The sequence below is a fragment of the Phacochoerus africanus genome, chromosome 1, assembly GCF_016906955.1.
Source record: "Phacochoerus africanus isolate WHEZ1 chromosome 1, ROS_Pafr_v1, whole genome shotgun sequence".
In the NCBI taxonomy this organism is placed as follows: domain Eukaryota; kingdom Metazoa; phylum Chordata; class Mammalia; order Artiodactyla; family Suidae; genus Phacochoerus; species Phacochoerus africanus.
Genome location: NC_062544.1, coordinates 108,241,043 through 108,254,220, shown reverse-complemented (window position 1 = coordinate 108,254,220; position 13,178 = coordinate 108,241,043). Strand labels below are relative to the sequence as shown.

Sequence of the window (13,178 nt, the reverse complement as noted above, 5' to 3'; positions counted from 1 at the left end):
TTTTTCTTTTAAACTAACAGTGATTGTCGACATTTGTTGACAACTGTAAACTCAGTTTATCTTAAAAATTGCAAAAGCCTGGAGTTCCCATCATGGCGCAGCAGAAACAAATCCAACTAGGAACCATGATGTTGAGGGTTCGATCCCTGACCTCGATCAGTAGGTTAAGGATCTGGTGTTGCCATGAGCCATGCTGTGGGTTGCACACGTGGCTTGGATCCCACATTGCTGTGGCTGTGGCACAGGCCAGCAGCTGTAGCTCCTATTAGATCCCTAGCCTGGGAACCTCCAAATGCCAGGGATGTGGCCCTAAAAAATTTAATTAATTAATTAATTTAAAAACCTGCTAAAGCCCAACAATTGGTTTTTAAGCAACCCAGGAAACAGGCTCTAAAATGAAGTGACTTACTTATGTTCTCACTGCTACTAAGTGCCAGTGTTAGGGTACAATCACAAGACTTTAAAGCCTATGTTCTATGCACCTTTCATAACAGTGAGTGAAAATGAACATGTACTCTTTGCATTTAAAATATACTCCACTTTTCTCTGAATATAAAAGTAGTACAATATCATTGTAGAAAATCTAAAAAGCATAGAAAAGTATAAAGGAGAAAATAGAAATTACCTATAATCCGGTCACCCAGAGATAATCACTGCTAACATTTTGATTTGGTATTTTTTCATTTCTATTTTTTCCTTTGCATAATTTTTAAAAAAAATTTGGGTCACCTTCCACTATTTTTTAAATTTATCTTTCATTTTATCCAAATAATTTCCCTCTGTATTTTAAATAGTCTATAAAAATGTTTACAGCAGGTGCAAAACCATCATCTAAGTAGATCACTCATTTAAACTCTGTAATGTTGAAAATTGTTTTCTTCCTTCAGTTATAGTTGATGCTGTCAAAAATATTGCTTGTTAATCTTTGTTTACTTCTGATTACTTTTCCCATATGAATTCCTAGAGAATTAACATTGATGATACTGAAGCATTACCTCCAACAATATATGTCATTTATGATGTTTCTTTCTCCTCGCTATGTTTTCTCTGGTGTTGAATAAGCTGTGAGCTATAACGATAAGCTTTTGCACACTCATTACACTTATAGGGTTTCTCCTTCGTGTGGGTTCTCAAATGTAGAATAACTTGAGAAGTCTGCCTGAAGGTTTTTCCACATTCGTTACATTTATAGGGTTTCTCTCCAGTGTGAACTCTCTGATGATCAATAAGATTACGATTAGAAGTGAATGCTTTCCCACACTCTTTACATTTGTAAGGTTTCTCTCTACGGTGAAGTCGCTGATGTTCATTAAGGGTCTTCTTTAAGATGAAAGCTTTCCCACACTCATCACATTCATAAGGCTTCTCCCCAGTGTGAATTCTCTGATGGTCCATAATCTTTGTATTAGAAATACATGTTTTCCCACACTCCTTGCACTTGTAAACTTTTTTTCCTTTGTGCATTCTCTGATGTTGAGTAAGGTTTGAACTACGGCTAAAGGCTTTCCCACACTCGATACAAGTGTAGGGCTTCTCGCCAGTGTGAACTCTGTGATGGGAAATAAGACCAGAACTTCGACTAAAGGCTTTCCCACACTCCTTACATTCATAAGTTTTTTCCCCACTGTGGATTCCTTGGTGCCGAATGAGGTGTGACTTACCGCTGAAAGATTTCCCACATTCGCTGCATGTGTACGGCTTCAGTCCGGTGTGGATTCTCCGGTGAACAACAAGGTTAGAGCTATGACTGAAGGCCTTTCCACATTCTTTACACTTATAAGGTTTCTCTCCTGTGTGGATTCGTTCATGTACTGTGAGATTTGCACTCTGACTAAAAGCTTTCCCACATTCAGTACACACATACTGTCTCTTTTCAGCCTGAATTCTCTCATTTATTGTAGGGTCATCTTTTTCAGATTCTTGGTCACTCACTTCTATGAGTGTCTTATTGTCTTTTACTGTCTTTGGTTTAAAATTCTTTGTCTTTCTCCTCATTTTCTCTTGCTTGGAGCATCCCTCAGCCCCTTGAGTCTTCTCTTTCTCTTCAGAGGTGCTTTCTAAATTTTGACTTCCTTGGCAACATCTCTGTGGAGGTCTCTTGAATGTATGAGATTCTGATTTTTCAGGAATGCAATTTTGGAATCAACACTTCTTCAGTCCCAGCTTCATGATCTGACACAAGAAACAGAGAGTGCACATGTCACCTGTTCTTTATACTAGAAGAAAGAGGATTACCCAAGGATAATTGCACAAGATGTAGTAGACCACAGGGATTCTGTATTAGGGTATGATTAATATTTCATTTTTTGCCCTAGTATAGATAGTAGGCCCTGGTTTACATCCCTATTCATAAATTCTATTGTGGTGGAAGAAACAGAATTCTTCCAATAATGGAGCTTAGTCACATCATAGCCCACTCTGTAGGGGCTGGTCTGTAGCTGGATGCAGCCACATGTGTTAAGTTCAGTCTGTCTGCTTTTCACCAAGCAGAGTCTACTGGGTGAACCCGAGAGGTTGAACTGGTGAACAGCATTAGTTAAAGTCCGGCAGGGGAAACTCTGACAGGCCTTTGCATGGCACGATGGTAAGATGGCACATCTAAAGATGGCAGGAGTTCCTTTGTAGCCCAGTGGTTTAAGGATCCAGCATTATCACTGCAGCGGCTTGGGTTGCTCCTGTGGTGTGGGTTCAAGCCCTGGCCTGGGAATTTCCACATGCCACGGATGTGGCCAAAAATAAATAAGTAAATAAAGACGGCAAGAGGGTGAGAGCAGGGGGCAGCACAACTGAGAGGAGTTGATACATGAAACCAATGTCAGGACCAAGTAGGAGTTTCCCAACAGGTTTAGTGTGAAACTCTAGATGTATAGATAAACCTAGACTTCAAATCTAGATGAGATTGGGTTATAAAAGAAAACTGAAAGATTACTCCATGGTATTAATACATGACCAGTTTTGCTTTTACTATGTTCCTTTTCAGACATCCATATTCATAGTCATATAGTTATCAATACACACTAAATTTAATTTTGCATTCTACTTCTTCTACTTAATTTTTATAAGTATTTTTCCATATTGCTATTAACTCTTCATATGATCATTTTCTGGCTACACAATAGACCACCAAGTAAACTCACTGCAGTTTACCTACAATTTTGCTAGTGCTAGACATATCTGTTATTCCTGAGGTTTATCTGCTACCAATAATGCTATTATAATTACTCTATAAAGTTTTCTTCTCCTTGATATATAGTCCTAGGATAAAAGTTCCACAAGTGAGTTATTGGGTCAGAAGGAGTGACACTGTTTTGTAATACTGGCTACTGCTTTTCAAAGAAGTTTGACAAGATTTCATTATCACATAGCTTTCTGATAAACTGAGTCTCTCTGAAGGAGGGCCATATCCAGTGGTAAGTATTCAAAGCCAGCAGGAAGAGAACTGTGCAGGTTGGAATTCACACCTCGGAAATGTGGGTGCTGATGATGTGATACACAGGCACTTGTATGCAGACTCACACCCAAAAGAAAAAGATGGGGGAGGAGAGATTCTTGGCAGAAGCCTGAGCACACTCACTTCCAGCTGCTGCTACCCTCCTAATACAATAGGAGTTAGGAGGCCAGGGAGACTCTGAGAAACCAGGGGGTTGCGAAGCAGAGTAGGGCAGCAAGTGAAGCCACCCACAGGGCTTTGAGAAAGCTGATGGTTCTTTCTCAGCTTATGTTCCATTTTTCAATCTTCTCTGAAACTTTCTCTTTTCTTAATATATTTCTTAAACTAGTAATTATTGAGCACTGTATCCTGTACCTATCTCTGTTCTGGGTCTCTAGAAGGGAAATTTTTATTTTATTTTTTGGCCACGCTCATGGTATGTGGAAATTCCTGGGCCAGGGATCAAACCTGCACCACAGCAGTGACCCCAGCAGCTTCAGTGACAGTGCTGGATCCTTAACCTGATGCACCATAGCAGGAATGCCACAAAGGGAAATTTTAAAAAAGCACTGTTGCAAATAAGTAAAAATATGATATGTGGTATAAACTGTTGGATGTCTAGGTGAATAATTTTGTATATTAACTGTTATGAAGGTCTCCCATTTTGCCGGCAAATTGTCTTCTGCCAACTTATTTTAAAATTCTTCTTTTGGGAGTTCCCGTCGTGGCGCAGTGGTTAACGAATCCGACTAGGAACCATGAGGTTGCGAGTTCGGTCCCTGCCCTTGCTCAGTGGGTTAACGATCCGGCGTTGCCGTGAACTGTGGTGTAGGTTGCAGACGCGGCTCAGATCCTGCGTTGCTGTGGCTCTGGCGTAGGCTGGCGGCCACAGCTCCGATTAGACCCCTAGCCTGGGAACCTCCATATGCCTCGGGAGCGGCCCAAGAAATAGCAAAAAAGACAAAAAAAAAATTCTTCTTTTAACAATATTACTGGAGTTCCCGCCGTGGCACAGTGGTTAACGAATCTGACTAGGAGCCATGAGGTTGCGGGTTCGATCCCTGGCCTTGCTCAGTGGGTTAAGGATCCGGCGTTGCCGTGAGCTGTGGTGTAGGTTGCAGATGCGGCTCGGATCCTGCATTGCTGTGGCTCTGGCGTAGGCCGGTGGCTATAGCCTCGATTGGACCCCTAGCCTGGGAACCTCCATATGCCGCAGGAGCAGCCCTAGAAAAGGCAAAAAGACAAAATATATATATATATATATATATATATATATATATATACACACATATATTACTTACGAAAAGTTGGGAAATGACTTCAGAGAGACAGACTTCCATAAATTAGAACAGAGCATTTTATTAGATTCAGAATGACACAGTGCCTTGAGGCCAGCCCCTGGATATTTCATTTCTAGGTATGGCTAATGCTATGCGTCGCAGTGCAGTAACTATTCTATCCTTAAGGGCTATTACAGAAAAGATCAGTCTTGCAGGCTTCGAGAAAGAGGTATCCAGGAAAAATATTAATAGCCAGGTATTTATATGACTCTGTTACAAAGCAATGAATACTAATATTGAGTGAAAAAAAAAAGCACTGTTATACACTGAATAAGTCCCACTAAAATCCATGTGTTGAACCACAAACCCCCACTAAGAATGTGACTTACAGGGAGGTATTTAAGGTTAAATGAGGTTATAAAGGGAGGGGAGGCAGATCCAATAGGATCAGTGTGTCTTTTTTTGGCCGTCTGAAGCATATGGAGTTCCTGCGTTAGGGATCAGATCTGAGCCACAGGTGCAACCTACACAGATGTGACAACACCAGATCCTTGACCCAGTGTTCCGGGCCAGGGATTGAACCTGCTTCACAGTGCTGCAGAATTGTGCCACCGTGGGAACTCCAGTGTTTATAAGACGATAAATAAGAGAGCTCACTTTCTCTTGCAATTTTGTGCCCTTCTCACTATACATACAAACCAAGAAGCCATGTGAGCACACAGCAACAAGGTAGCCAACAAGAAGCCAGGAATAACTTCCCCTTCAGAAAATCAATCAGCCAGTCACCTTGATCTTGGACTTCCAGCCTCCAGAACTGTGAGAAAATAAATGTCTATTGTTTAAGCTACCCAGTATATGGTATTTTGTTACGGCAGTCCAAGCAGATTAATACAAGCATGAAGTATCACACCTACCTTTAAGGAACTTATAATGGACTAAATGGGAAAATAGTAAGAGAGCAAATTACAAATTTACAAAGTACCCAATTAGGGGACGAAGGGGGCTGGGGAGGGAGTGATTTTGGGACTTGGGATGCCTGGGGAAAGGTGATTTAAAAAGGCAGAATTTTGGAGAGTTCCCATCTCCCATTGTGGTGCAGTGGAAACAAATCCAACTAGGGACCATGATGTTCCGGGTTTGATCCCTGGCCTCACTCAGTGGGTTAAGGATCCGGCATTGCCATGAGGTGTGGTGTAGGTTGCAGATGCAGCTCTGATCTGATGTTGCTGTGGCTGTGGTGTAGGCCCACAGCTGTAGCTCTGATTCGACCCCTAGCCTGGGAACCTGCATATGCCACAAGTGTGGCCCTAAAAAGCAAAAAAAAAAAAAAAAAAAAAAAAGGCAGAACTTTGGCCTGAAGCCTAGGATAAGCAAGAACTGTTTTCTCAAAAGGAAGTTGGCACAGGGCTGGTGTACTCAGAAATAAGTGATCAAACTATCACACAGCTTCATGAGGGCAGGGATTTTTGCTCATTTTGTTAGTCATTATGTTCGTAACACCTAGCACAGTTCTTGGTACATAGAAAGCACTCAAAATTTTTTTTAGTTGTTGTATAGACAAAGGGAGGAAAAAAATAATCAAGTTGCCTGAAGTGATACCAGCCAGAATGTTGAAATTATGGAGTGAAAATATGGATAAAATTTGATGGTCAATAGGAAACAGGTTCTAAACAGAAGAATAAAATCTACACTTAATTTTCTTTCCCCCTGGGCATCTATCCAGAGAAAACCACAACTCGCAAAGACACATGTACTCTGATGTTCATTGCAGCAATATTTTCAATAGCCAAGACATGGAAACAACCTAAATGTCCATCGACAGAGGAGTGGATTAAGAAGATGTGGTACATATACACAATGGAATATTACTCAGCCATTAAAATGAAGGATATACCAGCATTTTTAGCAACATGGATGGACTGAGAAATTATCATGCTAAGTGAAGTCAGCTATACAATGAGATACCAACATCAAATGCTTTCACTGACATGTGGAATCTGAAAAAAGGACAGACTGAACTCCTTTGCAGAACAGATGCTGACTCACAGACATTGAAAAACTTATGGTCTCCGGAGGAGACAGTTTGGGGCGTGGGGGGATGTGCTTGGGTTATGGGATGGAAATCCTGTGAAACTGGATTGTTATGATCATTATGTAATTACAGATGTGATAAATTCATTTGAGTAATAAAAAAGTGAAAAAAAATTTTCTTTCCCAACTCTATATTTTTTTTCTACCTTTCTATCCTCTTTTGTTACTTTGCTTCTCATTCTTACATGTCAAGAATATCATTTTTTCAAGCATTACCATTCATTTCCCTTAGTCCCAGACTTCCCATCACCGCCAGCACATTCATGTTTCTCTCAGCTTCATGAAGTGGAAAACAAAGGAGAGAGGCAGCATGGGTATCCCATGAGGAATAAACTGAGGGAAATAAAAAAAGAAAGAATCCAAGTTCTCGTTCTGGCTTAGTGGGTTAAGAATCCAACTAGTATCCACCAGAATGAGTTCGATCCCTGGCCTTGCTCAGTGGGTTAAGGATCCAGCCTTGCTGTGAGGTGTGGTGTAGGTGGCAGACATGTCTTGGATTCTGCATTTCTGTGGCTGTGGCGTAAGCTGGCAGCTTAGCTCTGATTCGACCCCTAGCATGGGAACTTCCATATGCTGCAAATGCGGACCTAAAAAGGACAAAAAAACCCAAAAAACAAAAACACATATTTGCCCTCTGCCTGACTGGATGGGAAATTGCCTCAGCAGTTCTAAAGAATTCCCAGGCAGTAGGGAGGTGGGTCTTGGCTAAAGTAGGAAGAAGAACAGATGAGGCCATAAAGACAGCAGGTCACTAGGGATATCCAGGCAACTGAGCACAAAAGGACAATCTCAGACAATCAGTAAATGGATGAGGACCATTGAGGCCCACAGATCTTTGACCCACACATCTGTGAGACTGATGGGTGAATACACTGATCTTAGGGGCACCATTCATTTCAGGCTCTGAGGGAACCTACAAAGGGCAGAGTGGGGGAAGGGAGAGGGAGGAGTTTTACCTATGGAGGTTGTATTCCTTAATCCACCAGCATCACCAATCTATTCAGGTCCCTCTGAACACTGGTAACATGGTCCTTGGTTACTGATTAGCTGCAGTGGAGTGATGAATAAGAGGCAATATCTGAAAATAAATTCCAGAGAAAGAGGTGAGTGAAATATAAAATTTTAAAGGGAAAAAACTAAAAGAAATTATCTTGAGCTCAGGGAGAGAAAGGCCTAGGTATTAAGCATTAAACAAAGGCTGACACCATAAAAGAAAAGTTTATAGATTTGATCATATAAAAATTCCTGTACTTAAAAAAAACAAGGGACTTCCTGCTATCGCTCAATGGGTTAAGAACCCGACATAGTGTCCGTGAGGATGCAGGTATGATCCCTGGCCTCACTCAGGAGGTAAAGGACACGGCGTTGCCACAAGCTGCAGCATAGGTCACAGGTGCAGCTCAGATCTGGTATTACCATGACTGTGGTGTAGGTTGGCAACTGCAGCTCTGATTTGACCTCCAGCCCAGGAACTTCCATATGCCACAGGTGCGGCCATAAAAAGAAAAAATACCACAAATCTGTAATACAAAATGTAGTATTTGCCTCATCCTATAATTCCTTGTGCATGTCTGTGTCACTCTTCCTCATGTGTACACTCTGGGAGCTCTAAGCCCCCAGAGAACAGGGCCCATGACATTTGTGTGTGGATCCCACACAGTACCTAGCACAGAAGGCTCAATAAAGGTTTGATGAGAATTGTTAGAGTTCAGGATTCTATTAATTCTATCTGGGTGTAGGGATGCCCATCTCCATCCCTCCTCCACTTGTTCATCCTTTGGTGCTTCATGTTGTCTGAACAGCATGACAGTACTGACATTCTTGGAAGTTCTGTCCCAACAGGGCCATCAGGGGCCTAAATTCCCTAAGAGACTGACCTGGTCTAACTGTTCAGAGATTCTCAGAATGTCATAGTTAGGAGAAACCTCCCAGACCACCTAGTTTAATATAAAAATTTTGAGATTGGGAAACCGAAATTTAGAGAACTGTCTCAAGTCTTAAGTCTCCTGATGCCCCAGTTTGAATTCCACTACATCACCCTTCCTCCCATCCCAAAATTCTACTCCTCAAGGTCCAGAGACCCTCCTCCCACTTCCCTGTTTCTCTCCAGAAATGCCCCCTTTCAGCCCTGGTTCCCAGATTCTCTAGCAGGCAGGATTCCCGTGCCCAGACTAATTTCACAGTAAAGGTCTCACCTGCCAAAGGGAAGGGAATGGCTCACTCTCATGCCTGTGCACAGCAGCCTCACTCCAAGGGATCTGCCCAGCACAGATCTTGCCTCATCTCTTCCTTGGGTTTAGTAAAGAAGTTCCTAGTGGGGTCCTGAATCACAGTAAGCACACATAAATGACTGACTTCTCTGAGAGCTCAACTCCAAGTAGACACTCAAGGCAGTGTCCCCTTGTTGGGTCACTTCCCTTCCTACCAAACTGTGAGTGGTGAGGATATCATTACCATTTTAAAGATGAGGAAGTGAAGCTCCCAGAGATTGAATGACTTGATGAAGGTTGTATGGCTAGTGAGCGATAAGCCTTCTGAGTCTGGTGGAAATCCTCATTCCCTCACACCAGTCACTCCTTTTCACCTGTTCTGTTGAAACCTGAGTCTCCATATTCTCCTCTAACTGCAAAATGCATTCCACCTGAGAAGTTCTTTGCAATCCAGCTTTCCAGCAAGAGTTTGCAGAAAAGGGATGAGAGGCAAAATTTGCTGAGTCAAATGTCTTTAAATACAGGAAGAAATAAGGCATTACACCGAGTTCCTGTCATGGCTCAGTGGTTAACGAACCCAACTAGTAACCATGAGGTTGCGGGTTCGATCCCTGGCCTTGCTCAGTGGGTTAAGGATCTGGCGTTGCCGTGAGCTATGGTGTAAGTCGCAGACACAGGCTTGGATCTGTTGTTGCTGTGGCTCTGGCGTAGCAGCTCTGATTAGACCCCTAGCCTGGGAACCTCCATATGCCTTGGGAGCGGCCCTAAAAAAGGCAAAAAGACAAAAAAGAAAAAAGAAATAAGGCATTACAGGGATGCTAGAAGGACAAAATTTTAAAAATGATTACCCATCTCGCCAGATCACTAGGCCTCAAAATCAGTTTTGTCTTTCCCCCTTCAGACATCCAGATTCTGTTTCTAACACTTCAAACGTGTCCCATTTCTTCCCTGCCAGAATATAACTCTGTCTAGTACACAACTCTAATCCCAGGATCCAATACACTACTAGTTGGTGCTAAGTATTTGTTGAATGAATGAATGAGTAACCTTGGGCAAGATTCTGCCCTCCTCTGGTTTCTTCACTGGGAACACAGCAGGGATTTGGATTAGTGATCTGAACCAAATATTTAGTATTGTGAAACCCTTTGAAAGCCTGGGGGTCGGGGAGGGGGCACTTGGATCGCTTTTGCCAGGGAGGCCCCAGGGCTAGATACTTTTCTGTCGGGGACGATACAGTTCTGTCACCACTGTCAGCTGGGGTCGAGTGAGCTGCTACGCCGAGTAGGAGACCAGACACAAGACAAAGGGGCTGCGCCAATCTAGGTGCCCACCACGACCCCTTGAGCCGCCGCGCCCTCATCTCTGCAACGCGCAGCGGCGAAGGAGCCTGGTCCCCGGCCTGTGTGCCCACCCGCTCCCCAAACCGGCCCAAACCCCCACGCCAGGCCACCACATACCCCTCACCGAAAGCGCCCGACCCACATCTTGGAACAAAGCGGAGAAGGAACTACGTCACTGACTCCCACTAACTCTCACCCTAACCCTCTGGTCCTTCTAGGCATGGGGAGGTTTTGGCATCTCTATGCCCCGGAGGCAGGCATCCTCTCCTTCCCTCGGGAACCAGCTTGGGATCCCGGGTGCTCTGGCTCCGCCTCCCGACCAGTTTTGACCTACCATTGGCTGGGAGGGCGAAAGGGCCTGGAGAGCTCAGCCAAAAAGCAAAAAGCCTAGAAAGAGTGGAGCCTGGGGAAGGAATTGCATTAGGAAAGGAAAAGGGACCTATAAACTGCGTGGTCAGCCTGCCTTCCTGGAATTGAGACCTCACTGGGTCTGTCCGCTCAGCGGCTAAGTCATTTCCCACACACCCCGCGCCTTTCAGCCTCAAAGCCAGGATCGGCTACCATTTATCAGTAACGTGTAAAAATACATGTTAAGGGAGTTCCTGCTGTTGGGCAGTGGGTTAAGAATCCGAGTGCAGCTGCTCTGGTCGCTGCGGAGGAACTGGTTGGATCCTCTGCAGGTGCAGTAGGATCCAGGTCCAGCGTTGCTGAAGCTGCAGCATAGGTCGAAGGAAGGATGTAAGGGAAGGAGGGAGAGATAGAGGCAGGAAGGCGAGAAGGAAGACGTGTTGAAATTGTTCTAGGCTCTGCAGATACAACAGTGAAGAAACTGAACTTGCTGCCCCATGAAGTTTACCTTTAAGTCACAGGAGACTATGGATAACTAAATATATAGAATGAAGTAGTAAGGACACAGAGAGAAGTGGGTAGGTGGTGGTGAGACTACTTTATAGATGGCAGGCAAGGCAGAAATAGGAAATGAGCAATTGAGGCATGTGGCTACCTGGTGGAATAGTGTGGAAAAGCTTTTAGTTGTAGTCATAGCTTCTTCACCATTCATGAGTCCACAATGCAGGTAAAGAATTATCAGTAAGCAGTGTGACAGAGCTCCTAATTTATTTTAAAAAATCAAACAAATTCTTGATAGGTACAATATCAGGAAGCAAAGGCCACAAATCAGGAGGGAGAGGGCACACATTTGGGGTCATAAGGGCTTTGAGTGTGTCCTAAATAACACCAGAAGATTTTGGGACTGAGAATTGACATGATCTTACTTTTTCCCCCCGCCACATGTTCAAAGATTAGCTATCAGATAAGAAAGGAGCCAAGAAGCCTGTTTCTGCTTCTATAAATTCTAATTTCTTGCTCTCACTCCTTAATCATTCTGACATAAACTGTACATGAAAATACAAGTCATCATTATATGCCCATCGCTGAGGCAGCCTGAATACTGACTAAAAGTTTCACTAGCGGCCTTTTTCTGAAATCAGATCATGTTCCATGACTTGCCAGGGTTGCTACAGCTATGGTGTAATTGCATTGTTCTATCCCCTCCTCCGCTAGGGAGCAGCATAGAAAGTCTCAGTGAGGGGATATAGCATGCAATTATTCAAAAATGTGTACAAAATTATAGAAACTCTAGATTAATGCTTTCTCTCACTCCAAAATCTAAAAACAGATTACAACCCATGTGGATGTCAAACAAGAAATATGGAGGTTCCTGGTGTCTCAGCATGTTAAGGATCCAGTGTTGTCACTGCTTTGGCTCTGGTTACAGCTATGGTATGTGTTCAAACTGTGGCCCATGAACTTCCACATGCTGTAGGTGTGGCAAAATAAATAAATAAATAAATACACTCCAAAACAGCATGCAATTAGCTGGACTATAAAATGATTTGAGGAAAACCCACTTTCCCTATATTGGGGGCAAACATCAGTACTGGAAAGCCCTCATGATTGGTTAATGAGGAAAAAAAAAAAGTGAAATATGGGGCGAATGAACAGCCTCAGAAACTTAAGGCAGTAAAAGGACATATGAAAAAAGGATACTCAGAGTTCCTGTTGTGACTCAGGGGTTAAGAATCGGACATAAGTGTCAGTGACAATGCCTCAATCAGTGGGTAAGGATCTGGAGTTGCGGCAAGCTGTGGCCTAAGTCCCAGATGCAGTTTGGATCTGGTACTTTTGTGGCTGCAGCTCCAATTCCACTCCTAGCCCAGAAATTTCCATATGCCATGGGTGCGGCTCTAAAAAGAAAAACAAACTTATATATGTATATATATTTTCCCCCAAAAAAACAGAGTTCCAAAGAATAACAAAATAAATTAATCTTGGCAATAATGAAAGAAAAACTGAAAGGAAACTGAAATTTAAAACATTTGGCTGAAATGAGAACTCTAAACACATACACAAGAGAGTAATCAAGAACTTAATAGGATACTAGATGCAACTTTACGCCACTTTTTTTTTTGTCTTTTTGCTATTTCTTGGGCCGCTCCCGCGGCATATGGAGGTTCCCAGGCTAGGGGTCGAATTGGAACTGTAGCCACCGGCCTATGCCAGAGCCACAGCAACGCGGGATCTGAGCCGCATCTGCAACCTACACCACAGCTCAGAGCAACGCCGGATCGTTAACCCACTGAGCAAGGGCAGGGATCAAACCAGAAACCTCATGGTTCCTAGTCAGATTCGTTAACCACTGCGCCACGACGGGAACTCCAATTTCTTTTTCTTTTCCTTTTTTTTTTTTTTCTATGCCACTCTTTGACAGTCCAATAGGAAAGATGATTTACAGATATATATTAACAAAATTTAGAGGTAGAAACTT

At 43.1% G+C, this 13,178-nt stretch overlaps 1 protein-coding gene across 3 annotated transcripts in view; it reads right to left on the bottom strand.

Moving 5' to 3' along the window:
- Positions 1-880: 880 nt before the first annotated feature.
- LOC125122766 (zinc finger protein 660) overlaps positions 881-13,178 on the bottom strand; it is a 29,778-nt gene continuing 17,480 nt past the window's right edge. Inside the window, exons 1-4 of one of the 3 annotated variants that reach the window (XM_047771529.1) lie at positions 10,469-10,512; positions 8,997-9,123; positions 7,758-7,879; positions 881-2,172 (exon numbers count right to left, since the gene is read on the bottom strand). In XM_047771529.1, the coding sequence (XP_047627485.1) occupies positions 1,015-1,995 (981 nt within the window). In that variant the 5' untranslated portion in view covers positions 1,996-2,172; positions 7,758-7,879; positions 8,997-9,123; positions 10,469-10,512 and the 3' untranslated portion in view covers positions 881-1,014. Of the gene's footprint in view, positions 2,173-7,757; positions 7,880-8,996; positions 9,124-10,468; positions 10,513-13,178 lie in introns of those variants that run through there. The other 2 variants (XM_047771539.1, XM_047771549.1) reach the window with 2 other exon arrangements.